General features: G+C 41.6%; 2 protein-coding genes across 3 annotated transcripts in view; one reads left to right on the top strand and one right to left on the bottom strand.

The window, feature by feature from the left end:
- Nucleotides 1-2,749, top strand: part of LOC133539124 (protein arginine N-methyltransferase 9-like) — a 39,722-nt gene extending 36,973 nt beyond the window's left edge. For both annotated transcript variants that reach the window (XM_061881216.1, XM_061881217.1), the window contains exon 13: nucleotides 694-2,749. In XM_061881216.1, the coding sequence (XP_061737200.1) occupies nucleotides 694-912 (219 nt within the window). In that variant the 3' untranslated portion in view covers nucleotides 913-2,749. The remainder of the gene's footprint in view (nucleotides 1-693) is intronic.
- Nucleotides 971-22,307, bottom strand: LOC133539126 (transmembrane protein 184C-like). Its single transcript, XM_061881219.1, has 10 exons — nucleotides 21,715-22,307; nucleotides 19,393-19,523; nucleotides 19,272-19,308; nucleotides 13,642-13,847; nucleotides 13,289-13,363; nucleotides 8,339-8,432; nucleotides 8,152-8,264; nucleotides 7,965-8,064; nucleotides 5,585-5,756; nucleotides 971-3,655 (listed from the first exon to the last, which is right to left on the bottom strand). Exons 1-10 carry the CDS (start codon nucleotides 21,829-21,831, stop codon nucleotides 3,354-3,356), a joined length of 1,347 nt encoding a protein of 448 aa, XP_061737203.1. The 5' UTR covers nucleotides 21,832-22,307; the 3' UTR covers nucleotides 971-3,353.
- Nucleotides 22,308-22,786: the final 479 nt, after the last annotated feature.

The following is a 22,786-nucleotide window of genomic DNA, read 5'->3' as shown; positions in this document are numbered from 1 at the left end:
GGAAAAATAAATCAAGATGACGAACAAAAGTAATCCACACAGGAAGTAGAAATGAGAAACAAAAGTAATCCACACAGGAAGTAGAAAACAGATGACAAACCAAAGTAATCCACACAGGAAGTAGAAAACTAATAACAAACCAAAGTAATCCACACAGGAAGTAGAAAACAGATGACAAACCAAAGTAATCCACACAGGAAGTAGAAAACTAATAACAAACCAAAGTAATCCACACAGGAAGTAGAAAACAGATAACAAACCAAAGTAAGCAGATAAAGTAGAAAACAAATAACAAACCAAAATCACACACACAAAGGAAAAATAAATCAAGATGACAAACAAAAGTAATCCACACAGGAAGTAGAAAAGAAATGAGAAACAAAAGTAATCCACACAGGAAGTAGAAAACAGATAACAAACCAAAGTAAGTCACACAGGAAGTAGAAAACAGATAACAAACCAAAGTAATCCACACAGGAAGTAGAAAACAAACCAAAGTAAGTCACACAGGAAGTAGAAAACAGATAACAAACCAAAGTAAACCACACAGGAAGTAGAAAACAAACCAAAGTAATCCACACAGGCAAGGAAATACAGTATTGTACTTGTCAGCTCCACAGGAAGTATCAAATAAGGCAGAGAAGATATTCTGCCAGTAAAGTGTAGTAAAAGAGGTACCGTGCTGCTCTCCAGGTCCGGACCACTTCATCAGGCAGAATCACGGCCATCCCCTTCTGGTACCACATCTTCCTGGACGAGGAGGTGAGCGTCAGCACCCTCAGTCCACACTCTCACTGGAAGCAGGCCGCCGTGGTGCTGCAGCAGCCGCTGGACGTCAGGGCGGGACAGCCGGTGCGCCTGGCGGTCAAGCTGCACAACAGCACCATCTCCATCACCGCCGCCGTGGAGTGACCAGGTCACCTGTGCAGGTGTGATACACGACACTGCCACTAAAGGGACAACTTAGGTGTTTGTTTTCAAGTCAGTTTTATTGTAGAAAATAAAGCACAGAAATAGAAGAATGAGTAACACAACATCCCTGCAGGTCAGTAACATTCAATGGCTGAGGACAAAGATGTCTCAGCACTAAGCAACAAACTAAGAAAGTGTGTCACAGAATTTATACAAACTTTAGTGTTGAGGGCGTACTTTTACACTGTCCACTGATTGCAGTCCAGGTCAGGTGTTTACACACACTCATCATGGCCTCACATGTACAATATTCAACATTCTATAATCCATTCACATCCAAATTGCAATTCTTAATCATCCTGATTCTACATCAATTCATAATTTTCAAAAATAAAATATATACATTTAAAATATATATATATATATATATATATATATATATGTGTAAATGATATATACATATTTGTATGTATATATATATATGTGTGTATATATATATATATGTATATACATATATGTGTATATATGTTTGTATGTATATATATATATACATTCATATATATACACACACACACACACACACGTGTATATATACATACATATATATATACATACACACATATATATGTGCGTATATATATATATATACATACATATATATGTAAATAAAAATTATATACATACATACACACATATATATGTATACATTATATATACGAAAATACATATATATATATATATACATACATACATACACACACGATATTGCCAAAAGTATTTGGTGTCCTAATGACTTGGCCCAGTGTATAAAATCAAGCACTTCGGCACAGAGACTGTTTCTACAAACATTTGTGAAAGAATGGGTTGCTTTCAGTGATTTCCAGCATGGAACTGTCATAGCATGCAACCTGTGCAACAAACCCAGTTGTGAAATTTCCCCGCTCCTAAATATTCCAAAGTCAACTGTTGGCTTTAATATAAGAAAATGGAAGAGTTTGGGAACAACAGCAACCCAGCCACGAATTGGTAGGCCACGTAAAATAAAAGAGAGGGGTCAGCAGTTGCTGAAGGGAATAGTGCAAAGTGATCGCCGACTTTCTGCACAGTTACTAGAGAGCTCCAAACTTCACGTGACCTTCCAATTAGCCCACATACAGTACGCAGAGAGCTTCATGGAATGGGTTTCCATGGCCGGGCAGCTTCATCTAAGCCATACATCACCAAGTCCAATGCAAAGCATTGGACTCCGGACTCTAGAGCAGTGGAGATGCCTTCTCTGGACTGATGAATCACGCTTTTCCATCTGGCAATCGGATGGACCAGTCTGGGTTTGGAGGTTACCAGGAAAACGGTACATTCCGGACTGCATTGTGCAGAGTGTGAAATTTGGTGGAGGAGGAAATATGGTGTGGGGTTGTTTTTCAGGAATTACGCTTGGACCCTTAGTTCCAGTGAAAGGAACTTTGAATGCTCCAGGATTCCAAAACATTTTTGGACAATTCCATTCTCCCAACCTTGTGGGAACAGTTTGGAGCGGGGCCCCCTTCCTCTTACAACATGACTGTGCACCATTGCACAAAGCAAGGTCCATAAAGACATGGATGACAAGAGTCTGCTGTGGATGAACTTGACTGGCCTGCACAGAGTCTTGACCTGAACCCGAATGAAAAACCTTTGGGATGAATTAAAACGGAGACTGAGAGCCAGGGCTTCTCCACCAACATCAACAATGCGCGAATGGAATAATGACGGAAAATTCCTATAAACACACTCTGCAACCTTGTGGACATCCTTCCCAGATTATATATATATATATATATATATATATATATATATATATATATATGTATATATATATACATATATATGTATATATAATATTTTTTTTATTATGTGTGTTTTTTGTAACAATAATCAATAAGTTTATATGTCATCTGCATGCAACCAAACATAACTTTTCTAACCTGTTTTGAAAAAGTTTCATCATAATTATAATACCAAATAATACATTGTAAGAATCGGTTTGAATTAAGAATCGCGTTGTATGGATTCTGAATCAAATGTTCAGTGCAGGAATCGGTGTCAGATCGAATTGTTCGATGCCCAAAGATTCACACCCTTACTAATGAATGCACAATATAAAAAGTACCGTTCAAATAAGGCCCAGAATTGACAAAACATTCATCCCCGTGATGTGAATGTACATTTCTGCTATTTTAATACTCTATTGATATTCTTATGATTATTCAAAAATAGTCATCACCCATATTTTCTTGCATTGCGTTAATATTTGCTGCGGCTGGTACGCGTGTAGTCGTGCCTTCAGGAACATTCTTCCAGCTGTTGGCAAGAGACCTGGAAACAAACAAGTTCCGTCACTGGGTCCCGCCCACGCGTGTCATCAAGTCATGACATCATACGCGAAGTGATGACATCATACGCTAAGTGATAACGATCAAGTCTGCGTCTTCCGGCTCTTTGCTTCCGTCGTTATGGGCGACATGTTCTTCAGCCTCGTCTCCTTGGTCCCAGTGGGCGTGGCTTAGCCCGGCGGGGGCCGACACAGAGTGCGGCGTCTGCGTGCTCCCCATGCCCTGGTAGTTCCCCTTGGGCGTCACCGGATCGGAAGCCACCTCCGCAACGGCGTCTTGAGAGGCCGACGAGGAGAGGAGGCCCGAGCGCTCTCCGTTGCTCTGCGCCTCGCCAAAATAAGAGCTCCTGGGGCGACCCATGACTGTCCTGCCTGTAAATGAAGTCAAAAAAGTATTTGTTTTCACGTTTTTTGGCGGTCAAAAGCGGCTTTTTTCCTGCTCTCTAATAGCTGTAACTCATCGGCGGTCACTCGAACGAGTATGACTATCCTCCTGGTAGGAGTGTATCCCTTCATGGAGGATGCCTGTGTGTGACCTACAAACCCCTTTTCCATATGAGCTGGGAAATTGTGTTAGATTTAAATATAAACGGAATTCAATGATTTTCAAATCCTTTTCAACCCATATTCAGTTGAATATGCTACAAAGACAATATGTTTGATGTTCAAACTCATAATCTTAGAATTTCATGGCTGCAACACGTGCCAAAGTAGTTGGGAAAGGGCATGTTCACCACTGTGTTACATCACCTTTTCTTATAACAACACTCAATAAACGTTTGGGAACTGAGGAAACTAATTGTTGAAGCTTTGAAAGTGGAATTCTTCCACATTTTTGTTTTATGTAGAGCTTCAGTCGTTCAACAGTCCAGGGTCTCCGCTGTCGTATTTTACGCTTCATAATGCGCCACACATTTTCCATGGGAGACAGGTCTGGACTGCAGGCGGGCCAGGAAAGTACCCACACTCTTTTTTTACGAAGCCACGCTGTTGTAACACGTGCTGAATGTGGCTTGGCATTGTCTTGCTGAAACAAGCAGGGGCGTCCATGAAAAAGACGCCGCTTAGATGGTAGCATATTTTGTTCCAAAAGCTGTATGTACCTTTCAACATTAATGGTGCCTTCACAGATGTGTAAGTTACCCATGCCTTGGGCACTAATGCACCCCCATACCATCACAGATGCTGGCTTTTCAACTTTGTGTCAATAACAGTCTGGATGGTTCGCTTCCCCTTTGGTCTGTATGACACAATATGGAATATTTCCAAAAACAATTTAAAATGTGGACTCGTCAGCCCATAGAACACTTTTCCACTTTGCATCAGTCCATCTTAGATGATCTCAGGCCCAGAGATGCCGGCGGCATTTCTGGATGTTGTTGATAAATGGCTTAAGCTTTGCATGGTAGAGCTTTAACTTGCGCTTACAGATGTAGCGACCAACTGTATTTAGTGACAGCGGTTTTCTGAAGTGTTCCTGAGGCCATGTGGTGATATCCTTTAGAGATTGATGTTGGTTTTTGATACAGTGCCCTCTGAGGGATCAAAGGTCACGGTCATTCAATGTTGGTTTCCGGCCATGTTGCTTACGTGGAGTGATTTCTCCAGATTCTCTGAACCTTTTGATGATATTATGGAGCGTAGATGTTGAAATCCCTAAATTTCTTGCAATTGCACTTTGAGAAAGGTTGTTCTTAAACTGTTTGACTATTTGCTCACACAGTTGTGGACAAAGTGGTGACCCTCGCCCCATCCTTTCTTGTGAAAGACTGAGCATTTTTTGGGGAAGCTGTTTTTATACCCAATCATGGCACCCACCTGTTCCCAATTAGCCTGCACACCTGTGGGATGTTCCAAAATAAGTGTTTGATGAGCATTCCTCAACTTTATCAGTATTTATTGCCACCTTCTTTGTCACGTGTTGCTGGCATCAAATTCTTAAGTTAATGATTATTTGCAAATAACAAAAAGTTCATGAGTTTGAACATCAAATATGTTGTCTTTGTAGCATATTCAACTGAATATGGCTTGAAAAGGATTTGCAAATCATTGTATTCTGTTTATATTTACATCTAACACAATTTCCCAACTCATATGGAAACGTTTATGTTTTTAGTTGCATTACAGAAAATAAAGGACTTTATCACAATATTCTAATTTTCTGAGATAGTTCTGTTTATAATTCCATTGTCTATAATCCTCATTAGGGTTGATTGATTAATGGGTAAATAGTTTCCATATCCAAGTGCGTCAGCCTGAGAAGTTCAAAAGGTAAGAAACACAAGATGAAGAGTCACGCACCAACATTGCGGACTTGCTCCGAGATGTCGGCCCGCACGTCCGAGATGTCCCACATGGCCATGAAGGAGTCGAAGCACGAGCCCTCCTCGGCCTCCTGGATGTAAGGCTTGTAGGTGAAGCTGAAGTGGTGGGCGATGGCCGCCAGGAACATCTCCACACATATGACAAAGTCCTGAAAGGGTGAGGAGAACAACCACGTTGTACACTTTCTTCCACAAGGTGCAGGTTTTTCAGGACCGATACCGATTACTAGCAGTCAAAGATAACTGATATTTGGAGCTATTTGTATTCAGTAAAAGTGATTTAAACATGTATATTGTACATCAGTCAACAGCTGGAAAGGCTTTGAGCTGTTTTTAGAATATTTTTTTTTTCTGAAAGGTGGCACCAGTCTTGACATGTTTTATGTGGCGCTAATGTTGTGGTTAATTTAACTCGGCATAGCTCAGTTGGTAGAGCGGCCGTGCCAGCAACTTGAGGGTTGCAGGTTCGATTCCCGCTTCCGCCATCCTAGTCACTGCCGTTGTGTCCTTGGGCAAGACACTTTACCCACCTGCTCCCAGTGCCACCCACACTGCTTTAAATGTAACTTAGATATTGGGTTTCACTATGTAAAGCGCTTTGAGTCACTCGAGAAAAGCGCTATATAAATATAATTCACTAATTCACAACTCCAAAACATTCCAATTTATTACGTGTGCCTAAGACAGACCTGGACAAATTAACCTCTTAAGGCCCAAGCTGTTTGTTTACATGTTTTTTTATTTATTTCTCTTTGCTATTTGGGCTTATTGGACCTTAATTAGAATAACAACTAAGAATCATCTTTTGACATGATGTGCCTAGTCCATAAGTACACAAACGTGTACTTCATGTTTAGTGACATTCTAAGTCTCATTTTTACACTTTTGTTTTCCAAATTCCATTGTATGTTATACTCTTCTGACACCACCAGATGGCAATATAAGTGTCCACATAAGTGGCCATAAGACCCCAATTCAGCAGTATACACAATTTTGGAAATATGGTCTCCTGCTGGCCCCACTATGGACTGGACTGTCACTATTATGTTAGATCCACTATGGACTGGACTCTTACTATTATGTTAGATCCACTATGGACTGGACTGTCACTATTATATCCACTATGGACTGGACTGTCACTATATTGTTAGATCCACTATGGACTGGACTCTCACACTATTATGTTAGATCCACTATGGACTGGACTCACACTATTATGTTAGATCCACTATGGACTGGACTCTCACTATTATGTTAGATCCACTATGGACTGCACTCTCACTATTATGTTAGATCCACTATGGACTGGACTCTCACTATTATGTTAGATCCACTATGGACTGCACTCTCACTATTATGTTAGATCCACTATGGACTGGACTCTCACTATTATGTTAGATCCACTATGGACTGGACTCTCACACTATTATGTTAGATCCACTGTGGACTGGACTCTCACACTATTATGTTAGATCCACTATGGACTGGACTTTCACTATTATGTTAGATCCATTATGGACTAAACTTTCACTATAATGTTAGATCCACTATGGACTGGACTCTCTCACTATTATGTTAGATCCACTATGGACTGGACTCACACTATTTTGTTAGATCCACTATGGATTGGACTCTCACACTATTATGTTAGATCCACTATGGACTGGACTCTCACACTATTATGTTAGATCCACTATGGACTGGACTCTCACACTATTATGTTAGATCCACTATGGACTGGACTCTCACACTATTATGTTAGATCCACTATGGACTGAACTGTCACTATTATGTTAGATCCACTATGGACTGGACTCTCACACTATTATGTTAGATCCACTATGGACTGAACTGTCACTATTATGTTAGAGCAACTAAGGACTGGAATTTCACAATATTATGTTAGATCCACTATGGACTGGACTCTCACAATATTACGTTAGATCCACTATGGACTGAACTGTCAGTATAATGTTAGAGCAACTAAGGACTGGAGTTTCACAATATTATGTTAGACCCACTCGACGTCCATTGCATCCGGTCTGCCCTAGAGGGGGGGTTACCCACATTTGTGGTCCTCTCCAAGGTTTCTCATTGTCATCCTCATGGACGTCCCTCTGGGTTGTGAGTTTTTCCTTGCCCTTATGTGGGCGCTGATCCGCGGATGTCGTTGTGACTTGTGCAGCCCTTTGAGACACTTGTGATTTAGGGCTATATAAACAAACATTGATTGATTGATTGAAATAAGAGCTAAAATTTGCTGTCCACGCATGTGGCCAATAAAGGCTTTTTAGAGATTTTAATGGCACTTTAATCCAGATTTGCACCGACATCCGGGTAGTTGTCCTGACACTTGCCTGTAGTCCCGTAGCGACCGCCTCGACACTCTGCCAGTCCCAGGTGCGTTTCTCCGAGATGACGCCCACTTTGACCAGTAAAGCAATGAGCGCAGCTTGCCTGTGGGAAAAGTGATGTTTGTTTCATTTTGCTCTCAGGCTAATCGTACCATTTAGGTTTTTAAGCGAAAAGAAAGCGGCATTTTACCAGAAGGAGACAAAGACCACCATTTTGACACACAGGAATTTGCCCACCGGTTGGATGGGACGCAGCTCCTCTCGCAGAGCCCTGTAGAACAGCACCAGGCAGTACATGGCAAACTGAAGGGACAGAAGACAGCTGCTATTTACACAATAACACACACACACACACACACACTGCTACTGTAACTCACCAGCTGCGACATGTTGTTGAAAATAACCAGGTACGTCCAGGCGTTAGTAGAGCTAAAGTTGCCTTCGTCGTACACGCCGCACAGCTGGCAGATCCTACAAAAAGACAAACCAGGACTTGAGTCACGCAACAGAGTCGTTCAGTACCTCGCAAAAGGGACTACAGCATCTGGAAATTATTATTATTACGTCTTGTTAAAGGCCTACTGAAATGAGATGTTCTTATTTAAACGGGGATAGCAGGTCCATTCTATGTGTCATACTTCATCATTTCGCCATATTGCCATCTTTTTGCTGAAAGGATTGAGTAGAGAACATCCACGATAAAGTTGGCAACTTCTGGTCGCTAATAAAAAAGCCTTGCCTGTACCGGAAGTAGCAGACGATGTGCGCGTGACGTCACGGGTTGTGGAGCTCCTCACATCTGAACATTGTTTACAATCATGGCCACCAGCAGCGAGAGCGATTCGGACCGAGAAAGCGACGATTTCCCCATTAATTTGAGCGAGGATGAAAGATCGGTGGATGAGGAAATTTAGAGTGAAGGACTAGAAAAAAAAAGGCGATTGCAGTGGGAGCGATTCAGATGTTTTTAGACACATTTACTAGGATATTTCTGGGAAATCCCTTATCTGCTATTGTGTTGCTAGTCTTTTAATGAGATTAAATAGTACCTGAAAGTCGGAGGGGTGTGGCCACGGGTGTGTTGACGCCAGAGTCTCTGAGGGAAGTCACGGCGGCTGCAGCAGGACGGAAGCTCCGCTTGATGTCTCCGGTAAGAGGCGACTTATTGCCATAATTTTCTCACCGAAAACTGCCGGTTAACATGTAGTCGGGATCCATGTTCGCTTGACTGCTCTGATCCATAGTAAAGCTTCATCTTTGGGAATTTTGAACAAGGAAACACCGGCTGTGTTTGTGTGGCTAAAAGCTAAATGCTTCCCACCTCCATCTTTCTACTTTGACTTCTCCATTATTAATTGAACAAATTGCAAAAGTCTCAGCAACACAGATGTCCAGAATACTGTGGAATTATGCGATTAAAGCAGACTACTTATAGCTTGGATCGGGCTAGAAAATAATGTCCGCTACAACCGGTGACGTCAAATGCAGGTGTCATCATTCCGCGACGTTTTCAACAGGATACTTTGCGGGAAATTTCAAATTGCAATTTAGTAAACTAAAGCGGCCGTATTGGCATGTGTTGCAATGTTAATATTTCATCATTGATATATAAACTATCAGACTGCGTGGTCACTAGTAGTGGCTTTCAGTAGGCCTTTAAGAGACAATATTGGGGCCACAAGGACAGGATTTTAAAATCAACAGGGGTGGCATGTAGGTTGGTGGGGGCAAGATGAAGGTTTATATGACTGGACAAGGAAACATTTGTCTTCAGAGTTTATTACTGTACTAGGATGTGTCGCTGGCCAATTGTCCAAACATATTGGACACCACTGCTTTTATAGCTTGTGCTTTTTATATTCCTTCGGAAGGAATGTACGATGGTAATTAAAAGAGGGAGGTGGAGTGTTATTGCAGCTGAAATTAAAATCACTTTTAGGGCTGCGACGATTATTTGATTACCGTATTTATTTCATTTAGAAAATAGCTTCGCTTTATATTCTGTTGCTTTGATTCATCGTTTACGGAGAGTAACTAACACAAATTAATGCAATCCAGACCTCATAAAAGAAAGTAAAAGATGGTAAAAGAAGGTAAATAAGGTAAAAGTAAAATGTTAAAAGGTCGACAAAAGGTTAAAATAGGTAAATAGAAGGTAAACAAAGGTCAAACAAGTTAAATAGATTGTTAAATAAAACAAAAGGTTAATTGAAGGTGAAATAAGGTAAACAAGTTAAATATTTTCAGCACAATCCCATTCAAGTTTAGACAAACATTACAGGGAGACAGAACAGGATCGCTGACGGGTCTGCCGGCTTCCAGCGCCCCTTACAAAAAAGATGACATACAGGTAAACAAAGGGGGGGGGGGGAATAGAAGATTAAAATAAAATTTAAAAAATCGGTCTTTGCCTGGGCCCTGGAGAGGAGGTGCAGACGGTATAGCTCGGTTGGTAGAGCGGCCGGGCCAGCAACTTGAAGGTTGCAGGTTCGATACCCGCTTCAGCCATCCTAGTCATTGCCGTTGTGTCCTTGGGCAAGACACTTTACCCACCTGCTCCCAGTGCCACCCACACTGGTTTAAATGTAAACATTAGATATTGGGTTTCACTATGTAAAGCGCTTTGAGTCACTAGAGAAAAAGCGCTATATAAAATATAATTCAATTCAATTCAGACTGAGGCCAAGGGAAAAAAACTAATAAATAAAACAACTCATAACCATGGTACACATCCCTCTTCCATGTGTGTAAGAGGAAAACATCAAACATCAAAGAACACAGACGACATTAAAGACATTAAAGCAGCAGATACAAATACGAGGTAAAAGAAGGACTAAAAGGTAAAAGCAGGTAAACAAGTTAAATAGAATGTAAATAACAGGTGAAAGAAGGTAAACAAGTTAAATAGAAGGTGAGTAAAAGAAGGTAAAAAAAGAAAGAAATGGAAGCCAAAGGGAGATAAATAGAAGCTGATTGAAGATAAATAAAAGGTAAAATCAGGTACATGGAAAGTAAAAGAATGTCATTACAAGGCAAAGGGAGATAAATAGAAGCTGATTGAAGATAAATAAAAGGTAAAATCAGGTACATAGAAGGTAAAAGAAGGTCATTCGAAGCCAAAGGGAGATAAATAGAAGCTGACAGAAGGTAAATAAAAGATAAAATCAGGTACCTAGAAGGTACAAGAAGGTCATTAGAAAGCAAAGGGAGATCAAAAGTAAAATAAGGTAAATGGAAGATAATGAAGGTTACAGCAAGTACAAAATGATTTATTTACCCTAAAACACGCTTTGAGGCTGTAAAGTGTGTTGTATCCGATTTACTCGATTAATGGAACAAACTAATCAATAGATTACTGATTATTAATATAATCAATAGCCACAGCCTGAGTCACTTTAAAATGATGTTTTTTTTTTTACCAAACTTCTTTCTTTGAACGCTTTTAAGTCCTGATTGAGAGCACTTGTGATGACCTTTTTGAATTGTAACTGTTTTTCTTCATGTGTATTTTTATGTAACTGTATCTTTTGCTGCCTGTTGGCCAGGACTTCTTCCATCCATCATCTTCCGCTTATCCGAGATCGGGTCGCGGGGGCAGCAGCCTAAGCAGGGAAACCCAGACTTCCCTCTCCCCAGCCACTTCGTCTAGCTCTTCCCGGCGGATCCCGAGGCGTTCCCAGGCCAGCCGGGAGACATAGTCTTCCCAACGTGTCCTGGGTCTTCCCCGTGGCCTCCTATCGGTTGGACGTGCCCTAAACACCTCCCTAGGGAGGCGTTCGGGTGGCATCCTGACCAGATGCCCGAACCACCTCATCTGGCTCCTCTCCATGTGGAGGAGCAGTGGCTTTACTTTGAGTTCCTCCCGGATGACAGAGCTTCTCACCCGATCTCTAAGGGAGAGACCCACCACCCGGCGGAGGAAACTCATTTGGGCCGCTTGTACCCGTGATCTTATCCTTTCGGTCATGACCCAAAGCTCATGACCATAGGTGAGGATGGGAACGTAGATCGACCGGTAAATTGAGAGCTTTGCCTTCCGGCTCAGCTCCTTCTTCACCACAACGGATCGGTACAACGTCCGCATTACTGAAGACGCCGCACCGATCCGCCTGTCAATCTCACGATCCACTCTTCCCTCACTCGTGAACAAGACTCCTAGGTACTTGAACTCCTCCACTTGGGGCAGGGTCTCCTCCCCAACCCGGAGATGGCATTCCACCCTTTTCCGGGCGAGAACCATGGACTCGGACTTGGAGGTGCTGATTCTCATTCCGGTCGCTTCACACTCGGCTGCGAACCGATCCAGTAAGAGCTGAAGATCCCGGTCAGATGAAGCCATCAGGACCACATCATCTGCAAAAAGCAGAGACCTAATCCTGCGGTTACCAAACCGGAACCCCTCAACGCCTTGACTGCGCCTAGAAATTCTGTCCATAAAAGTTATGAACAGAATCGGTGACAAAGGACAGCCTTGGCGGAGTCCAACCCTCACTGGAAATGTGTCCGACTTACTGCCAGCAATGCGGACCAAGCTCTGGCACTGATCATACAGGGAACGGACCGCCACAATAAGACAGTCCGATACCCCATACTCTTTGAGCACTCCCCACAGGACTTCCCGAGGGACACGGTCCAATGCCTTCTCCAAGTCCACAAAGCACATGTAGACTGGTTGGGCAAACTCCCATGCACCCTCAAGAACCCTGCCGAGAGTATAGAGCTGGTCCACAGTTCCACCACCAGGACCAAAACCACACTGTTCCTCCTGAATCCGAGGTTGGACTATCCGGCGTAGCCTCCTCTCCAGTACACCTGAATAAACCTTACCGGGAAGGCTGAGGAGTGTGATCCCACGATAGTTGGAACACAACCTCCGGTCCCCCTTCTTAAAGAGAGGAACCACCACCCCGGTCTGCCAATCCAGAGGTACCGCCCCCGATGTCCACGCGATGCTGCAAAGTCTTCTGTAATAACTTTTTTTTTTTAACTAAAGGAGATTTTAATTTATTAATTTTTTTATAAATACAACAGTGGGAGGAGAAGACTTTTACAGACACGGACTGTCCGCACTCTGAATTAGTCGTACACAGACAGTAAAATAAACTACAAGCCGACCAAACACAGCCAGTCATTTTTCAAAAGATCAAAACTGAAAGTGAAACTGGTTTAATGCAACAAAATGCATACATTGAGAGAAGCGAAGCGTACAAGCGTGTTCAAGGGTCAAAATGCTCATGTAATAAAAAGATCTGCGAGCTGTACTACTAACTAGGAAAAGCATGCAACACACTCACTCTGGTCAAACACACTTAAGAGGAACGACTTACAGAGCGATGACAGTGGTGACAGGTCTAACCACGGTGTATTGCAGCACTCCCAGCTTGCACCTTAAAAGTAAAACCCTTTGAAGGAAAGGAGATGGGAAATAAATGACAAAAGTGGTGCCAACATCCAACACAAAGTTATTCATTCATTGAACACAAGCTAAATGCAATGTCGTAAGCACCTCAAGTGCACCTAATCGGTCGCTCCGTTCTTAAGACCGACTTAAACACCGACCAATTATCGGCGCTGACATAAAAAGAGCGGCCAGTTTCCTGTTCTGTGATTCAATCAAAAAACCGCGACAGAAATGAAGGGACATGAAGACAACAGAAGAATGTAAACAAAACCCACTCACTCTCCCATGGGCCAGGGCGGGCAGCAGCAGAGAGGAGGAAGATGCTTCTGCTGCTCCTGGACCTCCAGCATCATCACCAGGCTGGGGTACTGATTCTCCAGGTAGTTGAGCAGGAAGGTCAGGAAGTTGTAGATGACGTAGGCCTCGTAGCACTCTCTGCACGTGTCCACGTAAATGGCAATGCTGGGATATTTCAGCGCAATCCACTACATTTTATTTAAAAAAATAAGTGTAAATATAGGACCAAATATATGTATATATAATATATATATATATATATATACATACATGCATATGTATATATACTGTATGTACAGTACAGGCCAAAAGTTTGGACACGCCTTCTCATTCAATGTGTTTTTCTTTATTTTCATGACTATTTACATTGTAGATTGTTACATCAAAACTATGAATGAAAACGTGGAATTATGTGCTTAACAAAAAATGGTGAAATAACTAAAAACGCGACCCAGAAAGGGACAAACGGTAGGACATGGATGGATGTTTTATATTCTAGTTTCTTCAAAATAGCCACCCTTTGCTCTGATTACTGCTTTGCACACTCTTGGCTTTCTCTCCATGAGCTTCAAGAGGTAGTCACCTGAAATGATTTTCACTTCACAGGTGTGCTAGAAACTCATAGAGAGAAAACAAAGAGGGTGTGGAGCAGTAATCAGAGCAAAGGGTGGCTATTTTGAAGAAACTAGAATTAAAAAGGTAGCAGGTAATGTAAAGGTAATGTGCAGGTAATGCAGGTAATGTTAGCAGACTTATGTACTTAACAAAGAAAGGTGAAATAACTGAAAACGCGACCCCAAAAGGGACAAGCGGTAGAACATGGATGGATGTTTTATATTCTAGTTTCTTCAAAATAGCCACCCTTTGCTCTGATTACTGCTTTGCACACTCTTGGCTTTCTCTCCATGAGCTTCAAGAGGTAGTCACCTGAAATGGTTTTCGCCTAACAGGTGTGCTTGAGGCTCATAAAGAGAAAGCCAAGAGTGTGTGAAGCAGTAATCAGAGCAAAGGGTGGCTATTTTGAAGAAACTAGAATTAAAAAGGTAGCAGGTAATGTAAAGGTATTGTGCAGGTAATGTTAGCAGACTTATGTACTTAACAAAGAAAGGTGAAATAACTGAAAATGCGACCCCAAAAGGGACAAGCGATAGAACATGGATGGATGTTTTATATTCAAGTTTCTTCAAAATAGCCACCCTTTGCTCTGATTACTGCTTTGCACTCTCTTGGCATTCTCTGGATGGACTTCAAGAGGTAGTCACCTAAAATGGTTTTCGCCTCACAGGTGTGCTTATGGCTCATAAAGAGAAAGCCAAGAGTGTGTGAAGCAGTAATCAGAGCAAAGGGTGGCTATTTTGAAGAAACTAGAATTAAAAAGGTAGCAGGTAATGTAAAGGTATTGTGCAGGTAATGTTAGCAGACTTATGTACTTAACAAAGAAAGGTGAAATAACTGAAAATGCGACCCCAAAAGGGACAAGCGATAGAACATGGATGGATGTTTTATATTCAAGTTTCTTCAAAATAGCCACCCTTTGCTCTGATTACTGCTTTGCACTCTCTTGGCATTCTCTGGATGGACTTCAAGAGGTAGTCACCTAAAATGGTTTTCGCCTCACAGGTGTGCTTATGGCTCATAAAGAGAAAGCCAAGAGTGTGTGAAGCAGTAATCAGAGCAAAGGGTGGCTATTTTGAAGAAACTAGAATTAAAAAGGTAGCAGGTAATGTAAAAGTAATGTGCAGGTAATGCAGGTAATGTTAGCAGACTTATGTACTTAACAAAGAAAGGTGAAATAACTGAAAACGCGACCCCAAAAGGGACAAGCGGTAGAACATGGATGGATGTTTTATATTCTAGTTTCTTCAAAATAGCCACCCTTTGCTCTGATTACTGCTTTGCACACTCTTGGCTTTCTCTCCATGAGCTTCAAGAGGTAGTCACCTGAAATGGTTTTCGCCTAACAGGTGTGCTTGAGGCTCATAAAGAGAAAGCCAAGAGTGTGTGAAGCAGTAATCAGAGCAAAGGGTGGCTATTTTGAAGAAACTAGAATTAAAAAGGTAGCAGGTAATGTAAAGGTATTGTGCAGGTAATGTTAGCAGACTTATGTACTTAACAAAGAAAGGTGAAATAACTGAAAATGCGACCCCAAAAGGGACAAGCGATAGAACATGGATGGATGTTTTATATTCAAGTTTCTTCAAAATAGCCACCCTTTGCTCTGATTACTGCTTTGCACTCTCTTGGCATTCTCTGGATGGACTTCAAGAGGTAGTCACCTAAAATGGTTTTCGCCTCACAGGTGTGCTTATGGCTCATAAAGAGAAAGCCAAGAGTGTGTGAAGCAGTAATCAGAGCAAAGGGTGGCTATTTTGAAGAAACTAGAATTAAAAAGGTAGCAGGTAATGTAAAAGTAATGTGCAGGTAATGCAGGTAATGTTAGCAGACTTATGTACTTAACAAAGAAAGGTGAAATAACTGAAAACGCGACCCCAAAAGGGACAAGCGGTAGAACATGGATGGATGTTTTATATTCTAGTTTCTTCAAAATAGCCACCCTTTGCTCTGATTACTGCTTTGCACACTCTTGGCTTTCTCTCCATGAGCTTCAAGAGGTAGTCACCTGAAATGGTTTTCGCCTAACAGGTGTGCTTGAGGCTCATAAAGAGAAAGCCAAGAGTGTGTGAAGCAGTAATCAGAGCAAAGGGTGGCTATTTTGAAGAAACTAGAATTAAAAAGGTAGCAGGTAATGTAAAGGTATTGTGCAGGTAATGTTAGCAGACTTATGTACTTAACAAAGAAAGGTGAAATAACTGAAAATGCGACCCCAAAAGGGACAAGCGATAGAACATGGATGGATGTTTTATATTCAAGTTTCTTCAAAATAGCCACCCTTTGCTCTGATTACTGCTTTGCACTCTCTTGGCATTCTCTGGATGGACTTCAAGAGGTAGTCACCTAAAATGGTTTTCGCCTCACAGGTGTGCTTATGGCTCATAAAGAGAAAGCCAAGAGTGTGTGAAGCAGTAATCAGAGCAAAGGGTGGCTATTTTGAAGAAACTAGAATTAAAAAAAGAGCAGGTAATGTAAAAGTAATGTGCAGGTAATGTTAGCAGACTTATGTACTTAACAAAGAAAGGTGAAATAACTGAAAACGCGACCCCAAAAGGGACAAACGTTAGAACATGGATGGATGTTTTATATTCTAGTTTCTTCAAAATAGCCACCCTTTGCTCTGATTACTCCTTTGCACTCTCTTGGCATTCTCTGGATGGGCTTCAAGAGGTAGTCACCTGAAATGGTTTTCGCCTAACAGGTGTGCTTGAGGCTCATAAAGAGAAAGCCAAGAGTGTGTGAAGCAGTAATCAGAGCAAAGGGTGGCTATTTAGAAGAAACTAGAATTAAAAAGGTAGCAGGTAATGTAAAGGTAATGTGCAGGTAATGTTAGCAGACTTATGTACTTAACAAAGAAAGGTGAAATAACTGAAAACGCGACCCCAAAAGGGACAAACGGTAGAACATGGAGAGATGTTTTATATTCTAGTTTCTTCAAAATAGCCACCTTTTGCTCTGATTACTGCTTTGCGCACTCTTGGCATTCTCTCCATGAGCTTCAAGAGGTAGCCACCTGAAATGATTTTCACTTCACAGGTGTGCTAGAAACTTATAGAAAAATAAACAAGAGTGTGTGCAGCAGTAATCAGAGCAAAGGGTGGCTATTTTGAAGAAACTAGAATTAAAAAAAGAGCAGGTAATGTAAAAGTAATGTGCAGGTAATGTTAGCAGACTTATGTACTTAACAAAGAAAGGTGAAATAACTGAAAACGCGACCCCAAAAGGGACAAGCGGTAGAACATGGATGGATGTTTTATATTCTAGTTTCTTCAAAATAGCCACCCTTTGCTCTGATTACTTCTTTGCACTCTCTTGGCATTCTCTGGATGGGCTTCAAGAGGTAGTCACCTGAAATGATTTTCACTTCACAGGTGTGCTAGAAACTTATAGAAAAATAAACAAGAGTGTGTGCAGCAGTAATCAGAGCAAAGGGTGGCTATTTTGAAGAAACTAGAATTAAAAAAGAGCAGGTAATGTAAAAGTAATGTGCAGGTAATGCAGGTAATGTTAGCAGACTTATGTACTTAACAAAGAAAGATGAAATAACTGAAAACGCGACCCCAAAAGGGACAAGCGATAGAACATGGATGGATGTTTTATATTCAAGTTTCTTCAAAATAGCCACCCTTTGCTCTGATTACTGCTTTGCACTCTCTTGGCATTCTCTGGATGGGCTTCAAGAGGTAGTCACCTGAAATGGTTTTCGCCTCACAGGTGTGCTTAAGGCTCATAAAGAGAAAGCCAAGAGTGTGTGAAGCAGTAATCAGAGCAAAGGGTGGCTATTTTGAAGAAACTAGAATTAAAAAAAGAGCAGGTAATGTAAAAGTAATGTGCAGGTAATGTTAGCAGACTTATGTACTTAACAAAGAAAGGTGAAATAACTGAAAACGCGACCCCAAAAGGGACAAACGTTAGAACATGGATGGATGTTTTATATTCTAGTTTCTTCAAAATAGCCACCCTTTGCTCTGATTACTTCTTTGCACTCTCTTGGCATTCTCTGGATGGGCTTCAAGAGGTAGTCACCTGAAATGATTTTCACTTCACAGGTGTGCTAGAAACTTATAGAAAAATAAACAAGAGTGTGTGCAGCAGTAATCAGAGCAAAGGGTGGCTATTTTGAAGAAACTAGAATTAAAAAAGAGCAGGTAATGTAAAAGTAATGTGCAGGTAATGCAGGTAATGTTAGCAGACTTATGTACTTAACAAAGAAAGATGAAATAACTGAAAACGCGACCCCAAAAGGGACAAGCGATAGAACATGGATGGATGTTTTATATTCAAGTTTCTTCAAAATAGCCACCCTTTGCTCTGATTACTGCTTTGCACTCTCTTGGCATTCTCTGGATGGGCTTCAAGAGGTAGTCACCTGAAATGGTTTTCGCCTCACAGGTGTGCTTAAGGCTCATAAAGAGAAAGCCAAGAGTGTGTGAAGCAGTAATCAGAGCAAAGGGTGGCTATTTTGAAGAAACTAGAATTAAAAAAAGAGCAGGTAATGTAAAAGTAATGTGCAGGTAATGTTAGCAGACTTATGTACTTAACAAAGAAAGGTGAAATAACTGAAAACGCGACCCCAAAAGGGACAAACGTTAGAACATGGATGGATGTTTTATATTCTAGTTTCTTCAAAATAGCCACCCTTTGCTCTGATTAATCCTTTGCACTCTCTTGGCATTCTCTGGATGGGCTTCAAGAGGTAGTCACCTAAAATGGTTTTCGCCTCACAGGTGTGTTTGAGGCTCATAAAGAGAAATCCAAGAGTGTGCGAAGCAGTAATCAGAGCAAAGGGTGGCTATTTTGAAGAAACTAGAATTGAAAAAATAGCTTTCAGTTATTCCACCTTTTTTGTTAAGCATGTAACTCCACATGTGTTCATTCATAGTTTTGTTGTGACAATCTACAATGTAAATAGTCATGAAAATAAAGAAAACACATTGAATGAATATGTATGTATGTACACATATGAACACATTTTGTTTGTAAATAAAATAAAAACTTACACTGTCCAAACTGTAGATTGGCACCATCCATAAAATTCTACAGACAATTCACATGAAGACAGAAATGTTAATTCAAAATAATTTCCAGGAGATAACATTCAGCGCGTGTTGAGGTGTTCACCTAATAATGGGTTTCTGGAGCTCAGGCTGAGTGTAGTGAACCAGATGTTGGAGGATGCCCCACAACGATATCGGGATGGTCATGAAGACAAATATGCCAGCGATGAACCAGGCTTTGTTGTGTGTACCCACCTGTTGTGACATAGAAAAGTAACAACCAAATCATCTCAGTATAAGACAATGTACAGTGGAGGGTGATTTGAGACCCTGCTGATTTAAATGAACAGAGTGGCCGTGCGCAACCCGAGGGTCCCTGGTTCAATCCTCACCTAGTACCTAGTACCAACCTCGTCACGTCTGTTGTGTCACCCTTGCTCCTGATGAGTGCTGTAGAGCACCTTGCATGGCAGCTCCCTCCATCAGTGTGTGAATGTGTGTGTGAATGGGTAAATGTGGAAGTAGTGTCAAAGCGCTTTGAGTACCTTGAAGGTAGAAAAGCACTATACAAGTACAACCCATTTATCATTTATTTTTGTGCTGTTGTTTTTAATGGAGAGGGACAGAATAACCTCTACGTTTTGAGGCTGTCGCTTGGCAAATCAAAGTCTCAGATTTTCTTTGGGATTAAGGTCTGGAGACTGACTCGTCACTTGGTCAGTCCAGGATATTGACGTGCTTCTTCTTGATACACGCCTTTTGTCAGAGTTGCCACTGACAGTTTGTTTGTGTTTTAGTTTCTCCTCTGTGTGTTTAGTATTTCCTGTCCTTAGTTCCTGTCTAGTGCTCTTATTTTGGTTCAGCTTCCTGTTTGTCTCCCTGTGTCCTGTTTTCATTCAGCTGCGGCTGATTGGCATCTGGTCACACCTGATGTCAATCGGCCAGCTCCTATTTTACCTGCTTGGTTCCTCCAGTCAGGGCTGGATCATTGTATTGCATGTCGTTTCTGTATTGTGGTTCCTGACGTGTCGTTGCAGTGTAGCGGTAAGCTAGATTTGGTCACTTTGAGTAGCTTACTGCTTTTTGTTCCCTGCTTCCAGTTTATGTTTGTTCGTAGCCTAGTTTTATCCACCCACGTGCGTGCTTCTTGTTTGTATCCTTTGTTTGTTTTTTGTTCTAGTATTTTATATTAAAATTATGTTTTCTCACTCCAAGCCTGCCTCCTTCTCTGCATCTTGGGGTTCGTCACCAAATAACCTTGACACCTTTGTTGTACACTATATTGCCAAAAGTATTTGGCCACCCATCCATATGAGAATCAGGTGTACTGATCACCACAGGTGTATAAAATCAAGCACTTAGGCATGGACACTGTTTCTACAAACATTTGTGAAAGAATGGGCCGCTGTCAGTTATTTCCAGCGTGCAACTGTCATAGGATGTGGACCTGAGCAACAAATGCAGTCATGCAATTTCCTCGCTCCTAAATATTCCAAAGTCAACTGTCGGCTTTATCATAAGAAAAGTGAAGAATTTGGGAACAACAGCAACTCAGCCACCAAGTGGTAGGCCATGTAAACTGAAAGAGAGGGGTCAGTGGATGCTGAAGCGCATTGTGCATAAAGTATTTGCACTGTCAGTTGCTACAGAGCTCCAAACTTCATGTGACCTTCCAATTAGCCCACGTACAGTACGCAGAGAGCTTCATGGAATGGGTTTCCATGGCTGAGCAGCTGCATCTAAGCCATACATCACCAAGTCCAATGCAAAGCGTGGGATGCAGTGGTCTAAAGCATGTCGCCGCTGGACTCTAGAGCAGTGGAGATGCCTTCTCTGGACTGATGAATCACACTTTTCCATCTGGCAATCTGATGGATCAGTCTGGGTTTGGAGGTTGCCAGGAAAACGGCACATTCGGGACTGCATTGTACCGAGTGTGAAATTTGGTGGAGGAGGAATAATGGTGTGGAATTGTTTTTCAGGAGTTAATTCCGGTAAAATTAACTTTGAATGATACCAGAATGGTGGAAAATTCCCATTAACACACTCCGCAACCTTGTGGACAGCCTTCCCAGAAGAGTTGAAGCTGTAATAGCCGCAAAATGGACTGACATCATGTTGATTGAGCCCTATGGGTTAGGAATGGGATGGCACTTCAAGTTCATATGAGTCAAGGCAGGTGGCCAATTATTTTTGGCATTATAGTGAATGTTTATCTTGCATTTATCTGTCTTAGGGGCAAACTTAAAAACATCAGCAGGGGCCCAAACAACTATTGAAGGACACATATGTGGCAGGGGGTTACAAATGATTATTTAACAAGTCATTTTGCGCAGTATTGCATGAATATATAACCCCCAGCATGCACCGCGCCCAGGTGATTAGACTCACCTCGGACTTGAAGATAAAACCCCCAGCATGCACCGCGCCCAGGTGATGGACTCACCTCGGACTTCTGCAGTTCCCAGACGCACAGAGGCAGGACGACGAGCAGCAACAGGATGTACAAGACGACCACCAGGGGACGAATCCATCGTCTCCAATCCCCACAGGAGCAAGGCATGAAGACTCTGGGGGCCACTCAACTGACTTTGGGGGCCACTCAGCTGACTTTGGGGGCCACTCAACTAACTTTGGGGGCCACTCAACTCAAGTATGATGTCGACACAAAGGAAGCTGGACACATTTGCGCTGGCAGCCGCCGTGGACAACGACCTCCTCGTCCTCTCCTTCACAAGTAAGGACACGCCTGGGGTTTAAAATTAAATTAGACACACAAACACCAAACTGTTTGCTGACTATTAAAATCACGTGACTTCAATGATGCTAGCTAATGGCTGCTAGCTTGCTAGCTACTTCGCCATGTAAACAAAATATACACATAGTCGGTAAATACAAAGCACAAGGTTAAACGGTTTACTTGTAAAAAAGTAAAATAAATACTCCCGTTTATCGTCGATTTAAAGCAATTATTGCTGAATGTGCTGCGTAAAGAGGCTCAAACTTTCCAAAGTACTTCCTGTGCCCGCGTACTTCCGGCTACAGTACTGTAGCCCCGCCTTCATTCGCTGATGTGATTGGTGGCGTTCATGTCACGGACCAATCAGAGAAGAGGATTTCAATATGGCTTTGTTTTACACCAGGGGTGTCCAAACTTTTTCCACTGAGGGCTGCACACTGAAAAATCAAAGCAAGCGGGGGCCGTTTTCATATTTTTTTATTTTGAAAACCAATCTATGTATAAAAAAATATACATTTAGGCCTCCACTCAGTTATGATCCCGGGGACCCCAAAGGGTTTTGGTCCAAAAAAATATAAAAAATGCGTCATTATTCAGTATTACTATTTTCATTATTATTCAAGTTTTAAATCTCTAGATCAACATTAGGAAAAAAGAATGGAAAAAAACACAAAATATGCAATATTTTCCCCCATACCTTTTTTAGGTGGAATATTTGAGATTATATAATAATTGGAGCCTTAATTTTGGATTTTGATTCATTATTATTTTTTGAGCA

Source organism: Nerophis ophidion, linkage group LG20 (genome assembly GCF_033978795.1).
Source record: "Nerophis ophidion isolate RoL-2023_Sa linkage group LG20, RoL_Noph_v1.0, whole genome shotgun sequence".
Lineage (NCBI taxonomy): Eukaryota > Metazoa > Chordata > Actinopteri > Syngnathiformes > Syngnathidae > Nerophis > Nerophis ophidion.
Note: the sequence above shows the minus strand (reverse complement) of the source record. Positions and strands in the feature narration are given on the sequence as shown.

Bases quoted from the DNA above. Each gene is read 5' to 3' on its own strand.
- LOC133539126 (XM_061881219.1), bottom strand. From the start codon at position 21,831: ATGCCTTGCTCCTGTGGGGATTGGAGACGATGGATTCGTCCCCTGGTG. The intron at 8,265-8,338 runs GTGAGTTACAGT...CTGTCCCTTCAG, and splicing joins TCAACAACATGTCGCAGCTG to TTTGCCATGTACTGCCTGGT. The intron at 5,757-7,964 runs GCAAGTGTCAGG...TCACCCTTTCAG, and splicing joins CGGTCGCTACGGGACTACAG to GACTTTGTCATATGTGTGGA.